This window comes from Pelmatolapia mariae, linkage group LG6 (genome assembly GCF_036321145.2).
Source record: "Pelmatolapia mariae isolate MD_Pm_ZW linkage group LG6, Pm_UMD_F_2, whole genome shotgun sequence".
Taxonomy (NCBI): Eukaryota; Metazoa; Chordata; class Actinopteri; order Cichliformes; family Cichlidae; genus Pelmatolapia; species Pelmatolapia mariae.
This window is the reverse complement of record NC_086232.1, coordinates 40,914,827-40,941,352: the sequence shown is the minus strand read 5'-3', so window position 1 is coordinate 40,941,352 and position 26,526 is coordinate 40,914,827. Positions and strand designations below refer to the sequence as shown.

Below are 26,526 nucleotides of genomic sequence, written 5' to 3'. Positions count from 1 at the left end.
TTCCCTGTTACTCCAAACCTTTGAGTAGTAAATGCTAAGAGGCAATAAACGGGAGACCTAAAACAGAGGTGTAGGAGAAAGAAGAACAGAACTAGCATGAGGACTGTGACTGCTAACAATCAGTGCGTCCAGTCTAGTGGCATAAAAAACAAATGGTGGGTTAACACCATCACTATATATTTCTTTAACCTCCTAATACCTGCACTCTTCCACAGTATGCATTTTTAATTTCTCTTTGATATTTGGGCTGATTGGGACCTGATGAATGTAAAAACAAAGAATTGCCAGATTTTCTTTCACCTAATTTTTGTTTCTAAGAAAAATGAGAGCCACATATGAGGATATTCATATAAAATTTCGATAGAACAGTAGCAGTATATTGTCCTCGTAAGTGGATATCAGGCCCTTGTAGAGCAAAATTGAGTATTTTGGTCTAAATAACCCAAAATGTGATGTCCACATATGTGGACGCCAGGTCCTAGGAGGTTATAAAAAAACATGAGCACAATCATAGGATTTTTTAGTTAATTATTTTATTCATTATTGCTTTTATCAAGCTGAACTTCTATGGCTGGATTTCCCACCTCACCTTTTTCAGTGAAGAAGCTCCTCTTAGGAAGTGCCACCATTCCCCATCAGAGATCTCGCCACGCTGCCTCATGATTTCTACGCACAACATAAAGCTGTAGATAAGCTTGTGTTGCTCGAGGAGTCCACGTGACACATTAATGTAGGAGTTTAGCAAGATTTGATTCAGGAGGATCTGAAGGCGCTCTTCTAGCACAGTACTCTGCTCTGATGTCTCGATGGTGGAATTAAAGAGCTGAAGATGAAGGAAGAAATAAACAAAAAAGAGAGAAAAAAGAAAATAATTACTTTAAATGGGTACTTACATTTTCATTAAACATTCCTGTACAAGTAGCTTTGTAAATTTGAGAGTAAAGCCCAGCTCTTTTTTCCCTCACCTGTTTAAAGTACTTCAGTGAGAACTGGTACATAGGATCGATCTCTGACAGACTGGCAATGACAAAGTACAAAACAGATCCTCGAGTGGCCACAGGCCTGTAGCGCTCCCTCGCAGAGTTTATCATCAGCTCAGTTGCTTCTGCCTCTTCCAGACGTTGCTTTATGGCCTCTGAAGTCACCTGGAGACAAGGGGAAGCAAAAAATCATGGAAATAAACAGGATGAACATCAGAAAAACAGGAAAGGTTAAAAAAAATAAAAAAGATCATTGCAGGTAATGTTAAATTCAACAACCACAGCTCCATATCCATATAGCCTAATCCCTACCTTTGACTCCTGGAGAGTCTGAACTAGCTCCTCTCTTTACCCCTTAGAGGTAAAGAGAAGCTTAAGAATGCGGTCTTCAATATCTTTCAGCTGGCTGCGGTCAGCGTTGCTGTGCACAATCAGCTCGTTCCTCTGTTCCTCAAGATGCGGACTCTCAAGACGCACCACATCACTTAAAACAGATTGAAAAAAGATTGAATCAAGAGATTCCAGAGGTCATTATCAGAAAGGGGGGAAAGGATACATACAATTAGGATACATATAATTATGTGCAGTATTTCTATCCATTTTTTTAAATGTAGATGGCTTTGTAAATGCTTGTTACTAGAGATGGCACGATACCACTTTTTATGTCCAATACCGATTCCGATATCATAAATTTGGATATCTGCCGATACCAATATGAATCCGATATAGCATTTTTTTAATCAATAAAACTGTTTTTTAAATAAATGCTTGCTGCATTTTGTATAAGTTCATACTCGTTTTAAAAAACAAGACACTAAAACTATTCTGTTATACTTGTATGCAAAAAAATACACTGCACCCAAAATATTTTATAGTTCAGCAACACTGATCAATGTAATAAACTTAAACCTGCACCATCCTTCCTATTCTGGTATTTTAAAGAGTCCTTAGCAGAAATATTAAACAACCTAACTAATAGGGTTGCTAAATCCCAGTAAAAATCTCCCAGAACCACCCCCCACCCTCCACCTCATGATGCTTAATCGACGTAATCAACTTTAATTTAATGCACCTGTAAAACAAATGCACAGAAATCAGTTATGTTTCTACAACAATTAAATAGATTCAACATGTTTCTTCAACAGAATTGCAGACTGCACAGATGGTACCTTCCCAAAGGAAAAAGTACTATAGCTTACTAGGGTGTATAGTAGACTTAATATTTACTATATACAATAATAGATTTCTATAAATTTAATCAGATGACCACTTTAGTTGTAAGATTCAGATAATTATTTATTAAAAGTTAGTCCTTTTAAATGAAATAACAAAGAAAAGTATTTCTTTGTGCCCCCCTCTCCCTGTTAATGCCCTACCTGGCCCCCTGGCAAAACTTTGCTAGACCCGCCCCTGCACAGTTACCAGCTGTCAGCTACTTAGAAAAGGATCCTGGTGTTATTTGTCTCTCAGAAACAGTTCATAACTTCCCTTCAACTCATTCATGTCACCTAAAAGGTAAACCTGTTTCTCCATCACTGTTCAGCTCTGATGATTCAGTAAGGACATCTCCTGGTTTCATCTTCATGTTTCCCTCTCACCACATATCCAAACCGATATCATGACCAGCAGCTTTTACAGCTGTGGCTCCAGCAAACATCAGCTGATACTAGAAAGTAATATTAAATAAATTCTAACGACAGCTGATCAAGCTTAAACGTGCTGCTGTTGTTTATCCACTGGTCTCCTCTCTCTAGCGCAAAGTGGGCGATAAAAAAACAAGAAAGACAGGATTTGTGACAGAAAAGCCGACCAGCTGATCATTGATCAGTTTCATGTTTGAAGTAGCAACAGGAGGGGGAATGAGAGAAGAAGAATCAGCTTTGCAGCAAGGACAGAATAACTCCAGCTTTGTGTCTTTTTTTCATTCTAGCTGAAGTACGGGACAAATTGCTTCAATATGGAACTCCGATGGCCAGTCCAGCTGTGGCTCCATATATCAGTTGTTAAGCTTAACGTGGAAATACTATGCAAACATTCAGAGATTAACTTGCTTTACTTCTCTGGGATAGTTTTTGCCGAGATAAAATGCCGCGGTTTGGAAGCATGTAGCGAGGCTCCACATGCTCCACCAGACCGCCGACAGGTCTTGCAGACAACAGCCGCTCTATCACGTGACACATACAACTCCGATGCGCCGAGCTGGGTTACGCCAAGTAGCGCGTTTTGTGAGGTGATTTTGTGATACTTCGGATCAGATTACATTTTTTATTTCTCTCCGATATCCGATCCAGTAATTTAGGTCAGTATTGGACCGATACCGATACGTCATATCGGATAGGTTCATCTCTACTTGTTACATAGTTGAAATGCAATAGCTTTTTTCGTGTGTGCATGTATTTACCTGAGAAGTTGGTCTTCTAAGCCAGATTTAGTGACAGTGAAGTTGATAATTGTAACTTTGATGCAAACCTTAAAAGGTGGAAACAGAAACTCATTAAATCACAATGAAACCTTGAACTACTTTGCTGGTCTCAATGATCATCTTTGTGGTTTTAATTCAGGATTCTTTGGAGGCCATGTCTCTCTTTTATAATGTCTGTGATCTATTTATGCACTGTTGGCTTGAACTAATGAGAGAGTACATGACTGCATTTAGTGTGAGCCCATTCTGCTAGACTGGTGTTCAGCTATAGGGTTTTCTAGTTGACATATGACTGCATCTCTTTACAGTATCTGCTTTTGTACACATATAGTATAAGTAGGTTTGAGTAGGTGTGCTGCTGTCCTTACCTCTGGCAGGTAATGTGGGTTGGCCATCTTTGTGGTCATATAGAACCTAAAATTTTTGTCATAGTCAATATCAGAGTCTCCCAGTCGGATCGTTGTTCGGCCGCCAGCCACAAACGTCTGCTTCAACAAGACGGGCTCCAGGGCTGGATCCAGGGTCTCCTTTAACTATACACCCACAAAATACCCAAAGAGAACCATTCACAGTACACATGCTTTTCTTAACTAGACAGTGAACTCTTTTATAATGATATCCTGGGACAACGCAAAATTAAAAACACTGTTTAATAACAATCTGTCCAATAAAGGTCTTCAACTTATTTAATGTCGCCCAGTGTTAGCCCACCTTAAAAAATACACAATTACAATACAACATTTGACCACGAATTGTCTTTTTTATGATTAAGTCTGTTTTACTGTCACATGAGTGGTGCAATCCTACCTCCTCTAGCAGTACAGGGACACCCATGCTTATGGCATTCTCTAGGGTACGAAGGAAGCCAGAGTCCGTTAGCTTGATCACCTTTAGACCATGTTTAGCCTCCTTGGAGCGGATCCATCAGTTGGCCTGAGAATGAAAGAAATAATCCTTAATCCCTAATGTGATGAAGATGACTTCTTTAAAAAATTTGTAAGAACAAATTTAAACTTATTTATCCTTGCTATGCAGCCGTATACCACTATTTTCAAAATCAAAATTAGTTTTAAAAATAAGGTTCTCGTGTAATAAATGTGTGAAATGAATATTAATGACTTGGGATTATACAGATAAATGAGAAGTTAAAGTGTTAAAAAAATAACCCATTTCATTCATAAAGTAATCAGTGTTGGAATTATCGGCACTACATGGATGCTACTTGATCCTTGTTTCTAGTTCACCTGATCCTGTGGTTCGATTATAAGAGGCCACTGGTGGCCCTCAGTCACCAGGATGCCATTCTCTGTAGAAACAGTGTCACGAGGCAAACCTTCTGCATTCCACTGGCGGATGACATATTGATCACCAAGAATGTTAATCAGGCTAAAAGTGGAACTGATTGGGATGTTCAGGTTCTGGCACTGCGTTATCCACTGGTCAATTAGCTGGTGAGAGGGAAACAGAGCGCACACAAGCACAACAACTCAGGTTGTATCCTCCAGAGTTTCTACTGTTTTCCTCATTTCATCCCTTATTATTACATGTTATTTCCTGTCTTATAATAAAACAAACTAGGTTTAGGCCATTACGATAGTGGGGATTGCGTGTGACTGAGCACATGAGCAGTAATGAGAAAACTGGGCCCAGCTTTTGTTTGTCTTATGTAGTGTCCTATTTTCTACTGATTTTCAAAACTTAGACTAAACTCATACTAAAGGCACAAGCTGCTAATTCTTTGTTAGAGCAGCGTGTAAAACCTTAAAAAGCACAGAATAAACCTGTACCTGCCAGCTGTCTATAGTGGGAAGTAAATGCGCCATAATATGCCACACAAGCAGCTGCAATGAAGACATTTCCCACAACACTGATGATCTCTTGCTCAAACAGGTCTACACTTTCTTCCCAGCGTACTTGTTCGTCACCAAGAGCGGACGTTAGCTTCCCTGCCCTGATCAAACGGGCCTGTGTCAGAGCCATCGTATTAACTTTGATGAAAAAGAAAGAGAAAGAATTTTAGCAAGCCAAAGACAGCAAGGTATATCAAACATTTAATAAAAGACAGATGGTAGAACTGATTTCACAGAGTATATTTTATGTTGTACTTTTTGGCACAACTCTCACCCAAATCTTCTTTCTCATTCATGCTGCTATCAAACTGCTCCTGCAGGACCTGATCTGGTTCTCCACCTCCTGAAGCTTCTTCTGCTTCTCTTTTAGGGTTGCCATGGTCACATCCAGCTCTTCCTGCACAAATGAGTAAGCACAGAGGAAGAGGGAAATGGTAGGGTAATATCATACAGGAATCATTAAAGCAATATTTGGAAGTATTGTATGTGCTGGTCTGGTTTTTATTTCTCATCATTAAGTTTAGTGCACATATGCCAAACCTACATCAGACTTAGTGCTGTAACGTACTCTGGCCAAAATCTTGACTGCTCCTTAAAGCAATAAGCTGCATAGCTCTAGCTACAGTACTATAACATTGGTAAAGCCCATAGAGATCCAGCGATGCATTTGTCTTGAAAATAGCAGTCTCCTGCCTTAAATTTTCTAAAATTCCCCAATAATCTGAAACAGCAAGTGGAATAAAACACTAATGAGAGAGCTGAACACCACCACCAACACTTAGCTTTGCAGTGACCCATCTTAGACTGGGTAGCTTACAAACTTCCATTATGTAAACTGTGATTCATGATACACAAGTGAATGGCGTCAAACTGATCATCTCCTTCTTTAGACCTCATCATTCAATCACGATAACATCTGGTGCATTGGTAATATGTCTGCTAAAGACATTAAGTTGCTTTGTGTTTATATATAGCAGGTAACACAGACAACACTAACTCTTTCTTATGTTTATGAAGAAGAAATAATGTTTAGATCAACATTTTACTTAAATGTCAGCAGTCATAGTCCCACAAATGCAGATATTTTTGTCCTGGTTTAGTGTAACACTATTAACAAACCAAAAAAACCCAAAATATTACAAACTATTTCATATCTACATTATGATTTCCCCCTTAAACTGTGTGATGTGGCTAAAATTAGCACAACTCTGAATGATAGATCATGTTAAAACCCTAAATCAGGGCTCCCACAGGACAAACCTGTTATTTTTTTTACAGGTTGAATCCTTTGAAATACTTAATAATTTACATTTGAATAAGCCAGTATAAACATATTTTTCCTTAGTGAGGTAAACCTAGAACATGAATTTATTTCAGCTTCAGCTAACAATGACGGCACATCAACAATGCACTCTGTAACGGACCTGTGCCTTGGCCAGTTTTTCTCTCTTGGGGCCAACCTCTTTGAAGACTCTCGAGTAAAGATCCATAGCTCTGACCCACATGCACATGGACCTGCACGCCCTTGATACCTTTTCCACCTAACAACAGTGACACAATAAGAAATTAGGCCAAGCAAAAACATACTAAAACATTTCAGAATTTCTGATAGGTTATACTATCTGAAAAACCACATGTTTAGTCATAATGATACAGTAAGAAGTTGTTATTTTCACTGGCTCTGTTTGTACTCTGACATTTTTTAATCTGCCAAAATATCCAAACTGACCTTTTCAGGCATGAAATTAGGGTCATTGATGTATTTTTGTAGTTTCAGCAGGATCCTAGGTTTGATATTGTCCTTGTCATATTCTGTCAGACGCCTGAGGAAGTTGGGATCGCCCAGTAATTGCTTGGCACTTAGCCAGTCTGGTCTGTTAGGAGAGAAGAAAGTTAGTGAGACACTGTTAACAAATAAGGACTAAAGAAATGTCACGGTTGCTCGAAACATTAGACCGTGACATTAGTTGATCTTTTCAAAGCACTGAAAATTCTTTGGGCAAAACAGCAAGTGTCAAAATCCTAAAGAGGATATGATATTGTGAAGATTTAATTCAGAAATCTACAAGTAATCTCTGTTTAATGTTAAACGCAAAATACATAAGATTGAAAAAATAGTCCCGGTGAAGTGAAGGAGTGATAAAGTTATTACATTATTGTGATTATAAAGAGTTGCACTTTTAGAAACCATCACCAGTGATGGCGGATGGATACCTAATAAAAGTGTATCATGTTAAGAAGCTATTTATTTATCTATTATTTTTTTAAGAAAATAGTGCATACTCACTTGCAATCAAGCAAGATGCAGACAGACTCCATGACAGTCATCACCAGGGCTGGGGGTTTAGTGAACACCTTGATCTCAGAGATGTCAGCCTTGTCAAGAGATCTGAGGGCCTCGTTGGCACTCTCTAAAGCTGGCAGAGCCTCATTTAAGTCCCTCTGTGCGTCATTCAGCCTTAACTCGGGCCAGTGCCTCATCTTCTTTTACTACTTTACGTACCTGTGACAAGGAGAATTATTTTAGTTATGCTCATGAAGTAATGAAAAAGAGTTGCCATGATTTATAATTGAAATATAGGCAACATCAGACACGTTTTTGAAAGTTTTGTGATAAAACACAGACAGACCTCATCAGCCTTGTCTTGATCTACAGCCAATTTCTCCATGAGGGCATCGACATCAGTAGATTTTTGTTTGAGGACTGGCTCCAGAGCAGAAAGGTCCACCTTCATTTTGTCTACAAGCTCATTGGTCTCCAGCAGCTTAGTGACACCATTCTTTACACGATCCCTGGCCTATACAGTAACACACGCATACATAATAATTATGTTTGATATAATTGACATAACAACTCATGATGCATTACAGTCACAGTAAAAATAAAACTGACTATTAGTACTCACCACCAGCTAATGTATCTAACTGCTATTTTTCCTACACAATATCAGGTAACAATTCATCATCAACAACATATGTGAAAAATCGCCCATCTGGTATGTGTTGACATACCAGAACTAACTGCTGTCTCTTGTTGCCAAGCATGCTGAGGTAGAGGTTGATAAGCTCTAGATAGGAGGTAGGTGTGGTGTAGTACCGGCGTCTCAGCTCTAAGTAGAAGCGCTCAGCCATTTCAGTGACACTAACGTGTATCTCGACACACATTGCAGAGATGTTCTGTTTTAGCTTCTCATTGCCAAAGTCCACATTCTGGAAATTCTGGCCTCAGAGACAGAGAGCAGCGCCTCCCGGGGCCACTGAGCACCAGAACGTACAGCGAAAGAGAGGAAAGTGACATAAAGTTAGCAGCGAGGACAACGATTTGTAGCTTTGACCTTTAGTTCCTGTCAACTGAACAGTTTTTCAGCAGAGCGCCAGCAGATGGAGATAAAGCATTTATTTAAAAATAAAAAAAACTTTTTACAATTTCTAAGTAATAAGTTCAAAAGAAGCTTAAAAAATATAGAAACTACAACTTCGATGACGATGATGAAACAATTTTTTTCTATAAAAGGGACATCAATAGGATTACCTTAAAGCTATAGATTATGAAAAAGAATTCAATCTAAAGGGACGGTGGTGTAAAAAAAAAGAAAAAGAAAAAAGGGTTATATTAGAAATACTTTACATGAACAATAGTGATTCCATTGACAAGGGTAGTGACTTATATACTGAGTGATTCATATATATCAGAGAAACAGAGTTATATCAGCATACCTGCACAAACCAGTCAATAATGCAGCAGTTAACCAGTGAAGGAAACATGCGACATCGGGACCTGAAAGCATCGCCCACAGGGCTCATACACAGCACAATGTGTAGTTTTTCTTGTACACGGGAGATGAAAAACTGGAACACCTGAATGCACCATCACAGACACGTAAAAAAGACACACACACATAGAAGATCACAACAGGCAAATAGCATCAGCTCTCATGTGTTCTTTCCTTTTGCCTGGGACACTGATTTTAACTGTCTGCTTTTATACAGTCTGTGGAAATTTTAGCCCATAGTGGGAATCTCAGATGCTTTGCTAGGTGTTTATTATCTTCTTTAAACAACTCACAAAGGTCAGGCTTCATCATACTTCTCTTATATTAGAAATCAATGTTTAATTTCATTTTGTTTATCTTGTTGCAGATCTATGTACTGTCTGTGAAAACAGTAAGTGATTAAATCTGGTAGTTAAAGAATGATTTCCTACATTTAAGAAAAGCCACTCGATTAGAAAACAACACTTTTCAGGATATGAACATTCATGACTCCACGTTCTTCCCACATTCTAATTTGTTAAAATTTTGGGTAGTATCTGAAAACAAAGTTCTGTGTCGAGATTGTATTTGTTAATTCTTGTTAATTTTTGTTGACTGTAACTTTATCCTAACTTTCACAGAACATTTTAATTCATTTATTTTCTCACAAATAATGCAGATATACTTGACACTGTATTTAATCTTTACTGCTTAAATGACATGTTTTCTACACTTTATGTATTTACATAAGTACCATACATACCTCATCCCTGTTCTCTTCACTGATTCCAGCCTCTCTGGCTTTAGGGCGGGTAGCAGCAAGTACTTGTTCTAGCTCGTCTTTTTCAAAAAGCTTAGGCACCTCACCAGAGTTTAGCATGTTGTTTATATCCTCCAAAAATTCTTCTACTACAATCTACAACACATGCAATAGTTAAAAACAGTAAGTACACAGAAACTGAAATACTGTAAGTACTTTTGTTGCTCAATCTCTTTGTAATACCTGAGTATCTGTAAAAAGGAACACCATATCTTTGCCCTCCACACCAGCCATCTTGTAGAGCCTCCTCAAGTCTTCATGGAAGCTGTCATAGTTGTAACCTCTGCTCAATTCAATCTCAAAGCAGCGGTACCCACACATGTGCGCTGCCAAGCGAGTGAGTGACTGCTTGCCTGTACCTCCCACCCCGACTAACAAGGCATTGCCTTGCTCCTGGCGAATCATACGAGCAATCCTAAAAAATAATAAGATTATTTCATTCCATATGGCACATGCATTGTGTCATTTAGAAAATTTACTGCTAGCTATAATCAGATCAAATCACTTGATATGACACTACCTTTAAAAAAAAAAAACCCAGAAGATGTGCAGTTGAATTTTATTACTGATGTTTAAATCAGAAAGAGTGCCTGCATTTTACTCATGTGGAAGGTATGTCTAGTAATTAGACATGCCCAAGTAATTATTATTATATATGTATTATAAATGATCCTTACAGTCCATATCACAGTCATTGCATGTTCTATTTTAAAAACAAATAAAACACAATCACTCGTATTGCTACTGCCTTTGGGTGACTCAGTTTGTCCCAACTACAGCTAAAATAAATCAACCACCTGTTAAGAAACTACACAAAAATAAGTTAAATTCAGTCACCTGGAGACATGTTCAATGGCATCCTGGAAGAAAACCAGCTTGATCTCCTTGGAGAAGGTCATGTTGTAATCATCGAGATAGTCCTGAAGTACAGTCTGGATCTTATTCATGTCTGTCAGGTCTTCATACAGGCGATCTTCTTTTTCTGCATGCATCTATGTGGATGATTAGGTGGACACAGAACAAAACTGCAAATCAGTAAATAATATACAGTATTTTTGTGTCGACCTGTAAATAAGTTGCTTGGAGGCAAACCTGACCTTGATGAAGTCCCCAAATATTATGGGATGAGACACAAAATGTGAAGACTCTAAGTGGATGTCAAAATATCACCCTGGCAAAAAAGAGAGAGGTCTATCTTAAACCCATAAAGCCAAAATATAGATTGATATAGAGCTGATAACAATTAACTGAGCATTCAGAAAATAAAGTCTGAGGCTGGACTGTGAGAGTTCTTACTGGCCATCTCACAGACGATGGTGTTGAAGTAGGTCTTATCTTGGGTGTTGATGAGTCGGTCATGAAATACGCGCTGGCATTCATGGCAGAAAAGGCGGAAGATCTGGGTCTTGTCTCTTACTTGACTTGGCTCACACTGCAGTATGCCTGGTAATCAACAAAGAGAATCTATATACTCACAACAAGCTCGAAAATCAATATTTGGTAAGACTACCTTTATTCTTCAACACAGTCTGAACCCTTAGGTAAGCTTTCTTGCAGTTTTTGAAAGTAGTCTTCAGGATTAGTTCTTCAGGTTTGCTGAAGACATTCAAAGCTCTTATTTATAACTTGACTTCCTCTTGTTCTATTCCCTGTACAGATGATCCCACGCTGCTTCAATAATGTCGAGGTACGAACTCTGAGGAATCCAGTTCTTGTGTAATTTAGCAAACCTCAACTTTCTCCCTCTCTTCATTCCTTAAAAAGGGATTTTCTGAGACCCACCCTTCCAACGAGACCACTTCTGATAAAAACTCTGTGTGGGTGTTGCTCTGAAATGCATCTCTCAGGTCCTGTGTCAGGACTTTCCTGCATATTTTTTCTATTTCTTAAGGACATTTAGATACTATATCTGCAGTAGGTTGTTCTTTTGTGCTCTACTTGTCCTGTTTCACCAGATTATTTAAGGGCACACCATCCTGAGATAGGCCAAATTCGGTTAATAATCTGTGACTCACCTTGTCATTGTAAAAGTATAATTTTATGATGGTCAAGTTGTGTTATTTTTGGCATTTCTCATAGATTCAAGAGATGGGAACAAATTATGAGTTTTTGCAATAGGCTGCTAGTAACCACGTGCCCGAAGATACAATCTGAAATTGGTTCTTTGTGAAGTTTGTTATGTGTAGACTTATGCTGGCTCAACTCTTGAGTTAGGGGCGTTTTTCCTGCTTGAATGGTTCACAGGTCAGTGTTAAGCCACTTAACAAACCAAGAAAATAATTCTTCTGAAAACAGTCAGGACTGGATTGCCAATGAATGAAAACACATCATTTCCTGAGAAGAAAAAGAAAGAATAAAGGGACTACTGAACAGCTGATAAAACGCTAGTATGTTACTTTTTCCTGACATGTCACCATTGACAATAAAATGTTCCATTTAAGAAGAGGGGTCCCTTGTGTGGGGCATTTAAGGACAGTACAGAAATGTTCTAAAATCAGTTGTGCCTGTGTGTATATGTGTGTTTGTATAGCACAAGTTAAGGTAGTAAACATTCTATGGATGATGCACACTGATCAGAGACCACTTTTCATTTCATTGTACCTGCGACAATAACAATAAAGGCATTGTGATTCTGATTCTGATTCTAAGCTAATATAACAAATAGCCCACAAGATGACTGGGTTTCCTACATAAATGGATTTAGTATTCATTAAGAACACCAAACAGAATAAATGAGGTTTTTAACCGTGCTCAAAAACTGAACACGGGGAAAACATCCATAGTGGTTCAGACTAGAAAGATTTTGTCTTTACTTGTAGGCAATATTTATGGGAACTAGAATGTACAGACACTAAAAACAAAAGTTTAAGACTTATGAGCAATTAACTTATAGCTAGTCTAGAACAGCTGTGCTAGTAGAACTGTCCTACTGTTGTTTTAGATACGTACTTGTAATTATAGGAAACATGCCCCATAATCTTTCTAAAATCTGAAAATTTGAAAATGCTCCTTCTTGTGATTTTGGTTTTAAACTGTTTGGAAAAGTCTAAAGTAGATAACCTCAACTGCAACCAGAGTCTCACATATGCACACACACATTTATATTTTAATGTCTCATTACAGTGTAGCTCATCTTATTTGCATACCTGGATCTCCTTCCAGAAGAACTTGTTTCTGTCATAAAACCCAGAAAAGTCCTGGAACTGACGCAGGAGTTCTATAGGAGGCTGAGATCCATAACTGTCCAGCTTAGGCATATTCAAGTCATCCACAAAGACCACCAACTTCTTGTTTCCTGGAGGACCTACATGAAGAGAAAAATAATAAATAGTCAAGAAGAAAAAAGTAAATGTGTAAGCACTATTGGATGAATGGCCAGGCAGTAGATGTGTAGATGAATAGTGGAAGCAACTGTTAAACTAATGGAAAGGAAGCGACTCTATGGGTGTGTTAAGCAGCTCCAGAACAATTTGGGAATGTGCTGAAGAAAGGCCTCTTAATGTGTTATCTGTAAGTTAGACCCTGAAGACAATTAATTGACAAGCATGGACCTATAATTCAAACAATGGTTTATAATTTTGTCTGAAAAACTTTATCAGTTGGAGTTTCTCAAAAGATTTCCTTTCAGCTACATTGCTGTCCAGATGGTGCAAACAATATATTGTAGCAAATGCATATGACAGTCTGACACAACATGTATGGTTCTTGGGTTTGCTTTTATGTTGTCATTGCCAAACTTGCTCTTTTACCTAAAATGTTCTTTCTCTTTTTCTCCAGTTTGGACTCAATGATCTCCTGTGTACGGGCAGAGGAGGTCTGAACAGAGAAGTTGATGAAGACAGGAAGATATCCTGCATTTTCCTGGATCCTGTTAAGAAGGCCCCGGGCCACCACAGTCTGCAAGAACATGTTCATCAATTACTTTTCACATATAAATTTTGATATCTGCATTCCGTTCTAAATTGCAACACCAAAATATTACCTTTGCTTTAGCACCATGGATATTTTGGATATGAAACCATAACTAAGCATTGCTGCAGACTCGTGCTATTTCCTCTCTAAAACTCCTCAGCATTTTATTTATACATCACCATCATAATAAGTAATTTAGTGGAACCTGCCAGATCCATCAGTACACACAGAGTCATTCAGGTGAATGAAATAAACAGTGACACTAATATATACAATTAACCTTCTACATATGTCATGCCAAAAGCATGTTTGTTCCACAAATCACACAGAACCAAATCTCAACAAAATATGACATGTATGTGCAGTGTACTGTCCAAAGCTAAGTGTGGCTGTAGCAAGGCATCTGCAACACATGCAGTGGGTCTTTGTTAATGAAGTGCAAAAAGGAGTCTGAAGTATCCTAGACCTATGTGCTTTTTTTCAGCTGTTCTTTTTGCATCATCAAGTAATAACAGAAAAGCTTCGGATTTATAAAATGTACCCTTTGTCACCCGTTCATTATCTGTTTGTCACGGCTGGGGCAGCAGTCGTGTTGTGGATGAATGAGGACCCAAAATGCAAGCAAGTGACTGATGAAGAGTGTGACATTTATTTACAAGTGAGGGGAAGTGGCAAAACAGGCAATGAGGGAGAACAATAAACTAAAGAAACCTAAACTGGGAAAACTAAACAACACACCTGAGATGATACCAAAAGGGATGAGAGGCAGAGAGACGCAGACGAGGAACAGGACACCATGAAACACAGAGGACCACAGAGATACACAGACGAGCCGACAACGAGCACAGACCGACACCCACTAAATACACACACACACAAGGTAATCGGGTAATCACACACAGGAGGGGAGAACAGCTGATCCTAATACACGCGATGACTGGAGGACACAAGCTGAACACAATGACAACAGACAGAGACCTTCAGAATAAAACAGGGATCCAGAACACGAGCCTTCAAAATAAAACAGGAAACACACAGATGTTTTACAACACAGACACGGGGACATGAACAGAGCACCGAAGACAGACACAGGTGGGGCTGATAAAACACTAAACTCCAGATTCAATCCTAAACTAATACAAAATCAGAATAAACACAAGGCACAGAAAAGAACTTCAAGGAAACACAAAACGCTGGGTCAAAGTGACCCAGGATCATGACACTGTTCTAAGATTCTTTACCTTTCCCACTCCCGTGTCACCAGTGAAGAGTACAGAACGGCGCACAGATAGCAGTTTCTCCATCAGATATCCATAGCGAACAGTGTCTGTAGTGGGAACCAGCATCTCAAAAAAAGGTTGTTCCCTATTATATTTAAATGAAGGGATTATAGCTGTCCATAACTGCAGATCGCTGTGATTAAAATTCATGTAGACATGTCGGGAGCTACAAAACACACGTGTAAAAAAGTGTAAAAAATTTACTACAAAATTATTAGGTGTCTTATTAAGTATCAGCCCAAATGCCATTAGCTAGAAAAAACATTAAATCATTAATGATCAATTTCACCCACATTGTTTAATACCTTTGGTAACAGCAGTTTTGGTGAAGTGTTGCTTTGTACAATTCTTTGTGTGGATGTGAGTGCCTGTGTGTGTTAAGTTCAAATTACGGTTTCACATCTGGAATTCTTAATACACTTTTCCTTCCAGTCAGTGCTCCATTAACATAGTTTGATACGGCACTCTGTGAACAGCTTAAATTATTCCACTTTACATACATTGAATACAAGTGTATGAATTTTGACCTATTTGAATAAACTGCCCAGTTTTGTTCTATAATAAATAAATAATTTAAATTGCATTATCCTCACGGCTCATGCATTTCTGTAGGTGTTGTGGTCACAGGTGCATACCTTTGCATTTTTGTTGCCTTCAAATTGCTCTCTGATGAAGGTATCAAAAGCATCCCAGTGAGAACTAGTCAGATTGCCACCTACGGCCCATAGATAGCAAAATATGAAGGTCTGACATAGTACACCATCAAGGTGCTTGGGATTCTGCCACAAAAAGAAGACATATAAATAAGTAAGAACATGGGTGAGTAAGTCAATAATTCTACAAGAAGCATGTATATAACCTATGGATTTGTCTTGTCGAACAGAAGTAGCACACTCTCATCTTTAACGCATTGCTGGTTTAACCAAAGTTGCTGCCTGTGCATTTTTTGCTTTTCCTTTGTGGAAAAAAATAAACTTTTTTTTATTTCATTGTCCAGTCAGTTTGCAAAATTGTTGTTTGGACTAAATGATTGATTCTTTTGATGCATCCTACAAAAAAAGGACTAACATGACAGCTACATTTTGTGTTAAATGTACCATCTTGAGGTCTGGCCCTCCGTTACCCAGCAGAAGAACCTCCGCAAGGAGCACAGAGTGCTGACTTTATTGATGTCCACTTGGCGAATTGCTTGGACACAATGCTTGGACACAAATTGTAGACCTTTCTCCACGTACTGCTTGAACATCTCCATCAGGTATGCACCCACTGGGTCTGGAAGCTGGAGAGACAGGAGAAAGTTAAATGAGGTTTACAGAGAAGATTGTAGCAGGATATTAAGTGTATGCAGAGTCATGCATTTACATTATCTACACAATTTATAAAGTAACCTTGCTAGTTTGGCTTAGACTCCCTAGTAATAGTTTTCTTGATGCCCAGAGCTAGGACTGAGATCAAGAGGGAAGAACTATGCACTGCAAAAAAACAACAATTTGACTACAATGTAAAAATTAACCTATGGGGATAAAAATAAAAATACATTTACATTTAAATACATTTCTCCACAGGGAATTAGTTTTAGGTGATCTAACTTTATATACAATATGTTGCATCTGTTACTAGTTATAATGGCTATATGAATGCAGTAGTCAGCAATCAAGAGATATCTTCACATCAATATAAGTACAGAGGGTTTACAACAAGGTGCAATACCTGGTTACACGGAAGAACAGGAAGAACAGGATGGATTTTGTCCAAAAATCCCATAAAGGAGGCTGCGCAGTTCCATGGAGAAGCAAAGGAGCAGCTGTCAAAATACTTATGATCCTATCTGTATAATATAAGAGAAATCTAGAATTTGGCGATATAACATGCACATACCCTGTCCCCTAGACCAGTAATCCATGTCTACATGTAGGGCATCCACTTGAGCTCATCAGGATCAACAAAAACCGTTCCACAGCGACTTAATGTGGCTGGAGATGCCACAGCCAAGTCCTGAACCTGCAAATACACATTATGAAGACGACTTAAGATTTACAAGCTCCTATTATAAGAGTCCATTATAAACCAGTTTCATATTCTTAGTAAAGCATTAAACGTTTATTCTTGAGCTCATGTTTAAGACCCTGCAAATTAATTTATAATCCAATTTACTGTCAACAAAAGTGATCCAGTTCCACTTTCACTCTGTTTGGCTCTAACCTCAAACACCATGTGTATGGATGGAGTAAGTTTGATTCGCTCGCTGTTGGCCAAACAGAGCATCTTGTTATCATCCAATACAGTGTTCATGTTCTCGATCCAAAGGGCATCAACTGGTCCATCACAGATAACCCACTTGTGGTCATCACTAGTGTCACTGACTGCGTCACGGACCCTCAGTGCCATCAGTCCATCACGCCACTCCAGTGTCAAAGTATTAATCTGAGAGGTTGACACAAAAGTTAAATAAATAACTGCAGTGAGAGAAAAGGAAATACTGCTGGTGTCACATTTAGTCTCCTGTGTACTGTACCTCTCCATAGAGCTCTCCCATTGAGACAGATTTTGGATTGAGCACATAGGTCTTGACAGGCTGATAGAAGGGGTTGACAGCCTGGTGCCCTTTGAGATGGAGGGTCTCCAGAGTGTCTGCCAGGATGGTGTAGACAGTGGTCTTACCTCCACCACTTGGTCCAACCAACATAACTCCATGGCGAAATAACATGGTCTCATAAAGCTGAATCACCTAATAGGAAGATAAGAGGAACAGGCTTTTTAAATATTCAAAATATTTCTGATCTTTTAAAAAGTTTTATGTCTGCAGCTGGAATTAAATGAGCTGAAGTGTCTGCCTTGGAATATTTTCCACTTGTACTCTACCTTCTTAGTCATGCTATCCAACGGTTGAAGGTTTCGCTTAACCAGAGACTCCACAATGGTTGAGTGTAGTACACCATAGTCATGTTCAGGGATACAAACACCAGGAAACAGGTCTGACAGGATACCACTGGAAAGGAATGGAAGATTGCCATGCACATAAACATACAGATATATTAAAAAAAAAAAGAAAGAAAGAAGAGGCACCATACAAACTCTTACTTTTAGAACTTAATGTTCTTACTGTTATCGTGCAGTTTAACAAGAAATAACAAAGCTACTTCAGCTGCTCCCTTATTCACCACGGTGGGTAGCTCCACATGTTTAATTTGGCAGAGGTCACCCCCCCCCTCCGGATATGTTTTCTGACACAACCCCAAAAGGATTTGTGTCTGCGCCCAGGGTTGTAATAAGGATCTTTCGCTTGTCAGCCAAATGAATGAATCCCTACGCTACAGAGCAAGAAACAGTCCCTTACAATGTCAGATAGACTTACCCAAACAGCACGGCATCATCAGTGAGGAACTTTGGCAGGTTGGAGTCTCTCAGTGCTCTAATTAGAACCACATCCTCACTAAGGTGAGGGTTCTCTCTCTTCAGTGATCTACGAGCAAACATTAAAAATTATATGGATTTCTTTGTGACCTAAACATTTTTTTCTATTTAATATTGCAGAGTCACTCCAGGTTTGCAAATAATTGCTATACAATGAAAACAGTTCTGTGTTAGTAATGGGCATCCTAAAATCTGTCTTTTGTCTTCATATTGGTCATATTCACAAAAAATTGATAAAATATAAAAGGAAACCTGCATGGTTAAAGAACCAGTATGAGCATCTCTTCTAAAGTAGTTGGCGAATTCATTTAAATAGTTGGAATTAGTTGGAATTACAAAATGTGTCAAACACTTCGTTATGACAAACATCAAATAAATAAAATAAATATAAATTCATTTTTTCACAGAGGAACTAGAGCTTAAATGAGGAAGTGCTGGGAGCTCTTAATTGCCCCTTGGGGATAAATAAAGTCTGATTCTGATTCTAAGCCTCTAATCTGAGTAATCGCCAGTATCACCAGTTTCACTGCTCTTATTGTGGACAGCAGCACTTTGTCTTGAAAAGCAAATTATCTACTTAAAATGTGAAACATGTCACAGTAAACATAATGTACATGTAGCTTTAGAATACACACAATGGTAAATGCTAAACATATCCATGTATATGTGTGTGAGACTATTTAAAATCACAGCAGTCACAGAAAGACATTTCAGAGAAGATGGTTGTCTGCCCTGATTATTGAATGCATATGTGTCCGTGTAATGCTCTGACCCTGCCATGACCAGGACAGATTTGACAGCTCTCATCCCAAAGTCATAGTGGTCCTGCTGGGACAGTTGCTCTGAGCACAGCTTGTACATCTGGGTCATCTTCCTTGCAAGGGTTTTACTAGACTCAAATCCTTCTGAGTACAAAATCACCTGGAGGGAGAACAGAGAAACAGTTATAGCAATAAAAAATGCAGCTGAGCTGCAGAGGGAAAATGATAGCTTATTTTGTGGAGAAATATCAGAGAATTTAGAATAAGACACATAAACACACAAACTGGAAGTTACCTCTGCAATAAGAGCATAGTTTGGAACCATCATTGCTATTGGTCTAAAGAGAGCTTTAAGGTTGTCGGGTAATTCTGTTCTTCCAGCATAGCCTGGGTTCATAGTGATGAATGCAGCGCATGTCATCACCAGCTTGATCTCCCGGCCCTCAAATAGAAACCTTGACAGCTACATAACAAAGATAAAAGAGACACTCTTGTTAGTAAAAGCTCAACTTTATTATCCTAAACTATATACTCATTATGGATAAAGTGGAATATTTCAAGCCTTTTTGGTTTAAATTTTTCTTAAGCGTAATCAAATAAATCTTTACAATACAGAAATGTATTTCTGTATTTCTTTAAGACGTCCACTTCCTGGTTAAGTAAGGGATAAAAAAAAAAGGTTTGAGTGCAGTCTTTCTTATCTTCCTCTTGACAACACCCCATCTACTGTAATACCCATGGCTATTCAAGGAGAGTTATAATATGGCCAGCAATCCATCTGGTAGTAAGTTTGGCACTACAATTAATAATGGCAGGTAATTATTTCTACTGGAAAAGAAAACTGGCACCTCCATACAGCTTGTCAGCAGTTGGTGAAATACTCTAAAATCTGACTTTGGCCTTGATAAAACACAGTGGACCGACTATCACCAACACCCGAAATCAGTGGAGGAAATGGTGGTAAAAAAAAAAATGGACATGATCACACACCTGGTGTCTTCAACCTGGTGGCAATTCAAGTTTGAGTAACTTACAACAAACTTGAAATTAAATTAAACTTCTACTAATTTGTATTTTGTAAACCAAAAGCCAGAAATATCAAAACAACAAATAAGACTTGAAATATTCAAATTTATGAGGTGACTCTAGGACATGACAGCCGATTTTTTTTAGCAAAATTTTGTATGTTTGTATACCTTAGCAGCTTTGGCATTTCTTATGGTTATGAGCTGCTGAGCGATGACAGACAACACTTCAATGTCGATTCGGTTAAATTCATCAAAACAACACCAAGCTCCTGACTGTGCCAGCCCACTGAAGAACCGACCCATCATCTGTATAAGAACATTGTGATTCATTAAAAACAGATATTACCTGTGGAATACCAAGACTTGAAAAGTAGTACCCAATGTTATCTTCCAAATAGTGGCAAATACTCAATACCCGCAATTCCACTGTTAAGTGTAATTATTCAAAGACGATTTTGTACATCTTTTGTGTTTGTAAATAGGACATCAGTAATTTTACTTTAATGGATGACATAAAGCATTGTTCAAAGTTATTCAAAAGTCATATAAAATACCAGAAACGGCCCTTTATGCTGGTCACAGTGATTCAAAGCACCTGTCCAGCTGTAATCTATTTGAGGTGTAGTCTAGCAATGACAAAAAAGGGATCTAGATTCATACAATTCCTTGTAGCTGACCTTATAGTCCAGTCCATCTGAACAATTAAAGACCACACACTGGATGGCCAGCGCCTTTGCCAAGTCCTTTGTGGTCTCTGTTTTGCCCATTCCTGCCGGCCCTACAGGAGCACCTCCCAAGTTCAGTTGGAGAGCTCCCATAAGACAAAGGTAGCAACGGTCCTGCATCCCAGGGCAGACAGAGAAACACAAAAATGAAGAAAAGGATTCATGTTTCTATAGAATTTAAAAAGATGACAGATAAAAACAACTAACAATTGTTTACAATGTTTACAAAAATATGCCAAGTGTAAGTTTTTCTAACTAATTTTAACATTTATCTAAACAGTTTGGGATAAATAATCTCTATTTTGATTCTAATGATAAGTTATTGCCAGTAGCATATGGTGGTTTTGCTAGTATTTTGTTTTGTGGTCCGTTTGACTGTATGTATTCTGTTGTGTTTTTACAGCACTCCTGCATTTAATCATTAAACTCTGCCTCCTTCTCCCACAGTGTCTTCTGTCCTGTCCATCTCTGCTGCTTTCTCCTTCCCCTCACCCACTAATCATGGCAGATGGCTGCCCCTCCCTGGGCCTGGTTCTGGAGTTTTCTTCCTGCTAAAAGGGAGCTTTTCCCTCCCACTGTCACCAAATGCTTGCTAATAGGGGTCATCTGATTGTTTCTTTCTAAAATCATAGGGTCTTACTTTTACCTTACAACACACTGAGGTTACTGTTGTTGTGAATTGGCGCTAAATAAAATTGAATTGAATTCTCAGACATTTTTTATTTAAGCGAAGTATCACACAAAATTGAAGAACTGTCTAAATATACTTACAACTGGAACTCTACATTTGTGTGAATGTAGTTTTATATTCTCCATTACCATGAGTGGTGTGATAACCAGCCTAGGACAGGCTACCAGATATTCATAGCCATAAGTGTAAGTGGACAGTGCCATTGTGGCTACACAGTTGTTAAGGTCCATGTCCCAGTAGTAGCGCAGCTGTCTCTGCCATTCAAAGCTGGACCTGTTGTCAATCTGAAGAAAACCTTAAGTCAATTGAAGGTGGCGACTTGTTACTAACTTGTTTTTGTTTTTTATAACACTGATCACAGGAAAAATCAGGTAACTGTAGTCAGTGTCCTGCTAACACTACACTGCTGTACCTTTTGTCGAACTAGATCAGTGACTATGTCTCTAGCGTGAACATCAATGGTGATGAGGGCTGTGATGATATTACGATGTAAAGCAGGGAGCTGTCCTCGTACCAATGCTGCTAGGGCATTCAGTCTCTGGAGTGCACAGAAACACAATCAAGCAAGCATCCTTGGGTTATAACGTTGAAATTAAAGAGCAAAAAAAGTCCAGGTTTGTTTGATGAGGTTAAAATGTAACCACAGAATTAAAGAAGCAGTAAAAGAATCTGTACTGTGATTTACTTCATAGTTGGTGCCTTCAAATTTCTGCAAGGCAGCAAAATGGTCATGGTCTCCCTCCAGGCATGCATCCATGTCCCTGCACCACATCAGCTGTGATATGGTCAGCACCACCTGGTGGGCATAAAGACAAAGTGAAGTTAAATCTTTTATAAACAAAAACTGAGCAAAAAGCATCAAAAAAGTATATAAATAAATGGAGTAACCTATGAAAGCTTTAGATGTGACAGCAAGACTCTGGCTCACTCCTAAACAGCCTGACAGTTATGCAGTGCTAATTGTTAATATACCTATAAAATGGAATTTAGTAGTAACTACATGAAATGATTTCCTGATCTGTTCCAGTGCCAATCTAATAGATGACTATACGCAGGACAGCATGCACCTGTGCTCCCCAGAAAGTCTGAAAGGCACTAGCACTCAACTTTACTTTAAAACATGTTTGTGTGTGTGTGTGTGTGTGTGTGTGTTCGTGTATTTGTGTACCTGTGACGGGTGTCCAGCCACCACCCATTCCTCTCTAGACTTCTTCTGGTAGTCTACAATGGCAGCCTTGCTGAGCTGTTGCAGTGAGGAGAACATAGCCTCCTCCACTTTGCAAAGCCAGTCTTCCACATTTCCCTGTGCTTTCAGACTTTTAGCCAAACCCACCTTCAAGCACAGAACCACAGAATCAGTTAGGGTTGAGGATTTGATTACAGCTCTTGTTGCTTGTTATGGTATTTTGTAATTTACACCTGAGCAAAGACTGGAGTTTGTCATGCGAATAAGAAAACCCAGAGCAGCAAACAGACGCCAATCAAAGAATTCTTGTAAAAACAAATGTCCATGATAACATCACCTTTCATTTCTTATTATGTTTTTGTTTTGGGTGCAAACTAAAACTTGGGATGTCCCTTTTATGCCTTAATTGGTACTTGCTAAGTCCTTGCACTTGAGATAGTTCTTACTATACTAAGGTGGTTGCCAAGTGAGAGAGAAGTAGTATTTATTCAAGAGAGCTCAAACTATAAAATCTACACTTGCATTAAAAATTACATATACTTTGTGATTAGGATATAATATTATTCTGTAAGACTGTTCTCTTAGATTTTGTGCATGTGAGCTTCTTGCTTTCAAATGACTGGATACCTAAGAATCATATCTCACTTGTATCTCAATGACTGTTTCAATTTAGGAATTCTAACCTGCCAAATGATTGAAAAACATCAGAAAGTTTTTTTGTTTTTCCTCTCTACTTTATAGCAAAGACCTAAAGAAGAGAGTAACATGCAGAATAAAACACAGACCATAATGACCAGATGACTGAAGGTTCCTCAAGCCTGACCTTTTCTCCCTCAGGGGACACCATATTCAGGATGTCTGTGCTATATATGGTCTTCTGCTCTCCACCATCCACCTTTTCTGGCGCACCAGGAGGTTTTTCAGGCAATAAAGCAAACTCCAGTGGAGTAATGGCATCAAAACACTTCCTGAGGTGAGGCTGCACTGCCTGAGGGTTACGTGTCTGAGCAAGAATCTTTAGCAGTTCATCATTGGATAAGAAGTAAAACCTGTAAGTGACAGACAAAAGGTGCATAGCACAACATGCAAACAATCTAACAATAATGTTTGTCATTTTCTAAAACAAAAAATGTAAAATGTAAAGAATTAGACATTAAGAGATTAGATTGTCTTTGAAACATATCTAAATGAAGGAAAAAAACATTAAATTGCCATGATCTTCAATTAGATGTCGATAGAATAAACATAGCTGCAATTATGTAATGAAAATTGTTGCATGGTCTCAGGAATGCTTTCAAAATTTACTTTTGGTGAACCCAGATTACTGCGGCATCCACAAATAATATTTCAAACTCTGCATCTTTAATTGCATTTAAAAATTAAACATGCTGCCGATTTCTGGGCCTGAGATTTTTATGAAGATCAAGCAAGTCAAGTTTAAAACGGTCCATTCAAAATTTGTGTAAATTCAAAATTTACACTGCTGTTGTAGAAGTCTGAAAAACTCAAAGAATGCACAAAACTTGCATATCAAATATGATATACTTGGTGTGGTGGAATAAGGGATTTTAAAATCGCATACAACCATTTTTATTCACACAACAGAAAACATCAAATGTCACAACAAATTTTAAAAAAGTGAGGACAGGGCTGTGTTTATGACTGTGTGGCATCCCATCTTTTTTTTAACTGGGATGTCTGGGAACTGAAGATACTAGTTGGTGGTGTCTGGTGTTGACAGCGTTGTTTTTCCATTCTTAAGGTAAGCTTCCAGACACTTCTGTATCTCATCCAAAAGAGCATTGTTCTCCTGCAAAGTCTCCAACAGACCTGTTTGGGATAAAACAACAGGTTTTTATATATGCATTCATAGTCACCTTCATGAATGCATGTGTTTGCATGTACAGTAATTCTGCCTTCGTCTTTCAGCATTAACATCCCTACAATGCTGTTTGGTCACTGTGGCGTGGTGTGGTCTGTGGTGCTGCTGCAGGGGCACTACAGACCACACCTGAGCGACATCCGCAATCATGCCTCGCCAGCTTAAAGTCTGAACTGGGTCCTGTCTGTCTTTTGTTGTTGTTGTGGGTGATGTGTTCAGCTGTGAGCTGCAAAGCTGCAGACGTGTGTGTAAAACAGCAACCATGAAAATAAAGAATGCTGAAACCGCTGAAACACAGTCGCGTCTGTCATGAATCATTTACAGTCACATACCAGTCTGTGTGGCTGCATCAAAAGCATTGGGCATCCAGTTAACTTTAGCCATGATCTCCTTCCAGGACTTGTCAACTTTAAGAAACATTTCTGACTCAGCAGGCAGCTGTCTCTTTATGTCTGGAGCCAAAAAGATACTTTCTAGGTATAACCAGTTCCTTTGACATGTAAGCCACTCCTCCTAGAAAGGACAATAAGAATTGTAGAAACACAGTGAGCAGACAGAGAATTTAAAATGCATAGGAATTAATGAAAAAGACAAAAAACTCAACAATGTTCCCTTAAACCAGGGGTAGGCAACTCCAGGTCTCGAGTGCCGGCGTCCTGGAGGTTTTAGATGTGTCCATGATCCATCACAGCTGATTTAAAGGGCTAAATGACTCCTCAGCATTTCCTGAAGTTCTCCAGAGGGCTGGTAATGAACTAATCATTTGATTCAGGTGCTAACTTTCTGCTTCTTAATTCAGATAAAACTGAGGTTATTGTACTCGGCCCTGAAAATCTTAGAAATATGGTATCTAACCAGATTCTTACTCTGGATGGCATTACCTTGGCCTCCAGTAATGCTGTGAGGAACCTTGGAGTCATTTTTGACCAGGACATGTCCTTCAATGCACATATTAAACAAATATGTAAGACTGCTTTCTTCCATTTGCGCAACATCTCTAAAATTAGAAATATCCTGTCTCAGAGTGATGCTGAAAAACTAGTTCATGCCTTCATTACTTCCAGGCTGGACTACTGTAATTCTTTATTATCAGGATGTCCTAAAAACTCGCTGAAAAGTCTTCAGCTAATCCAAAATGCTGCAGCAAGAGTACTGACAGGGACTAGGAAGAGAGAGCATATTTCTCCTGTTTTGGCTTCCCTTCATTGGCTTCCTGTTAAATCCAGAATTGAATTCAAAATCCTGCTCCTCACTTACAAGGTCTTAAATAATCAGGCCCCATCTTATCTTAATGACCTTGTAGTGCCATATCACCCTATTAGAGCACTTCGCTCTCGCTCTGCAGGCCTACTTGTTGTCCCTAGGGTATTTAAAAGTAGAATGGGAGGGAGAGCCTTCAGTTTTCAGGCATATAGTTAGGGTTGGACCAGGTGACCCTGAATCCTCCCTTAGTTATGCTGCAATAGACGTAGGCTGCCGGGGATTCCCATGATGCATCGAGTTTTTCCTTTCCAGTCACCTTCTCACTCACTATGTGTTAATAGACCTCTCTGCATCGAATCATATCTGTTATTAATCTCTGTCTCTCTTCCACAGCATGTCTTTATCCTGTTTTCTTTCTTTCACCCCAACCGGTCGCAGCAGATGGCCCCGCCCCTCCCTGAGCCTGGTTCTGCCGGAGGTTTCTTCCTGTTAAAAGGGAGTTTTTCCTTCCCACTGTCGCCAAAGTGCTTGCTCATAGGGGGTCATATGATATGATTGTTGGGTTTTTCTCTGTATTTAATATTGTGCTATCTACTGTACAATATAAAGCGCCTTGAGGC

At 38.8% G+C, this 26,526-nt stretch overlaps 1 protein-coding gene across 1 annotated transcript in view; it reads right to left on the bottom strand.

Annotated features, from left to right (window-relative positions):
• The window catches only part of dnah6 (dynein, axonemal, heavy chain 6), a 112,865-nt gene that overhangs the window by 73,256 nt on the left and 13,083 nt on the right, over positions 1-26,526 (bottom strand). The window contains 46 exon segments of the mRNA XM_063477345.1: positions 590-823; positions 966-1,145; positions 1,293-1,464; positions 3,382-3,449; positions 3,771-3,935; positions 4,210-4,335; positions 4,647-4,850; positions 5,194-5,390; positions 5,527-5,577; positions 5,580-5,645; positions 6,673-6,793; positions 6,982-7,126; positions 7,540-7,704; positions 7,706-7,755; positions 7,883-8,050; positions 8,265-8,471; positions 8,474-8,509; positions 8,970-9,110; positions 9,768-9,920; positions 10,008-10,239; positions 10,662-10,816; positions 10,922-10,995; positions 11,121-11,267; positions 11,797-11,800; positions 12,971-13,128; positions 13,574-13,721; positions 14,978-15,174; positions 15,621-15,795; positions 16,114-16,157; positions 16,160-16,295; positions 16,895-17,017; positions 17,219-17,440; positions 17,532-17,744; positions 17,879-18,005; positions 18,372-18,479; positions 19,203-19,351; positions 19,487-19,654; positions 20,388-20,525; positions 20,897-21,058; positions 21,764-21,919; positions 22,048-22,173; positions 22,321-22,431; positions 22,804-22,968; positions 23,645-23,870; positions 24,561-24,651; positions 25,036-25,216. Of these exon segments, the coding sequence (XP_063333415.1) occupies positions 590-823; positions 966-1,145; positions 1,293-1,464; positions 3,382-3,449; positions 3,771-3,935; positions 4,210-4,335; positions 4,647-4,850; positions 5,194-5,390; positions 5,527-5,577; positions 5,580-5,645; positions 6,673-6,793; positions 6,982-7,126; positions 7,540-7,704; positions 7,706-7,755; positions 7,883-8,050; positions 8,265-8,471; positions 8,474-8,509; positions 8,970-9,110; positions 9,768-9,920; positions 10,008-10,239; positions 10,662-10,816; positions 10,922-10,995; positions 11,121-11,267; positions 11,797-11,800; positions 12,971-13,128; positions 13,574-13,721; positions 14,978-15,174; positions 15,621-15,795; positions 16,114-16,157; positions 16,160-16,295; positions 16,895-17,017; positions 17,219-17,440; positions 17,532-17,744; positions 17,879-18,005; positions 18,372-18,479; positions 19,203-19,351; positions 19,487-19,654; positions 20,388-20,525; positions 20,897-21,058; positions 21,764-21,919; positions 22,048-22,173; positions 22,321-22,431; positions 22,804-22,968; positions 23,645-23,870; positions 24,561-24,651; positions 25,036-25,216 (6,585 nt within the window).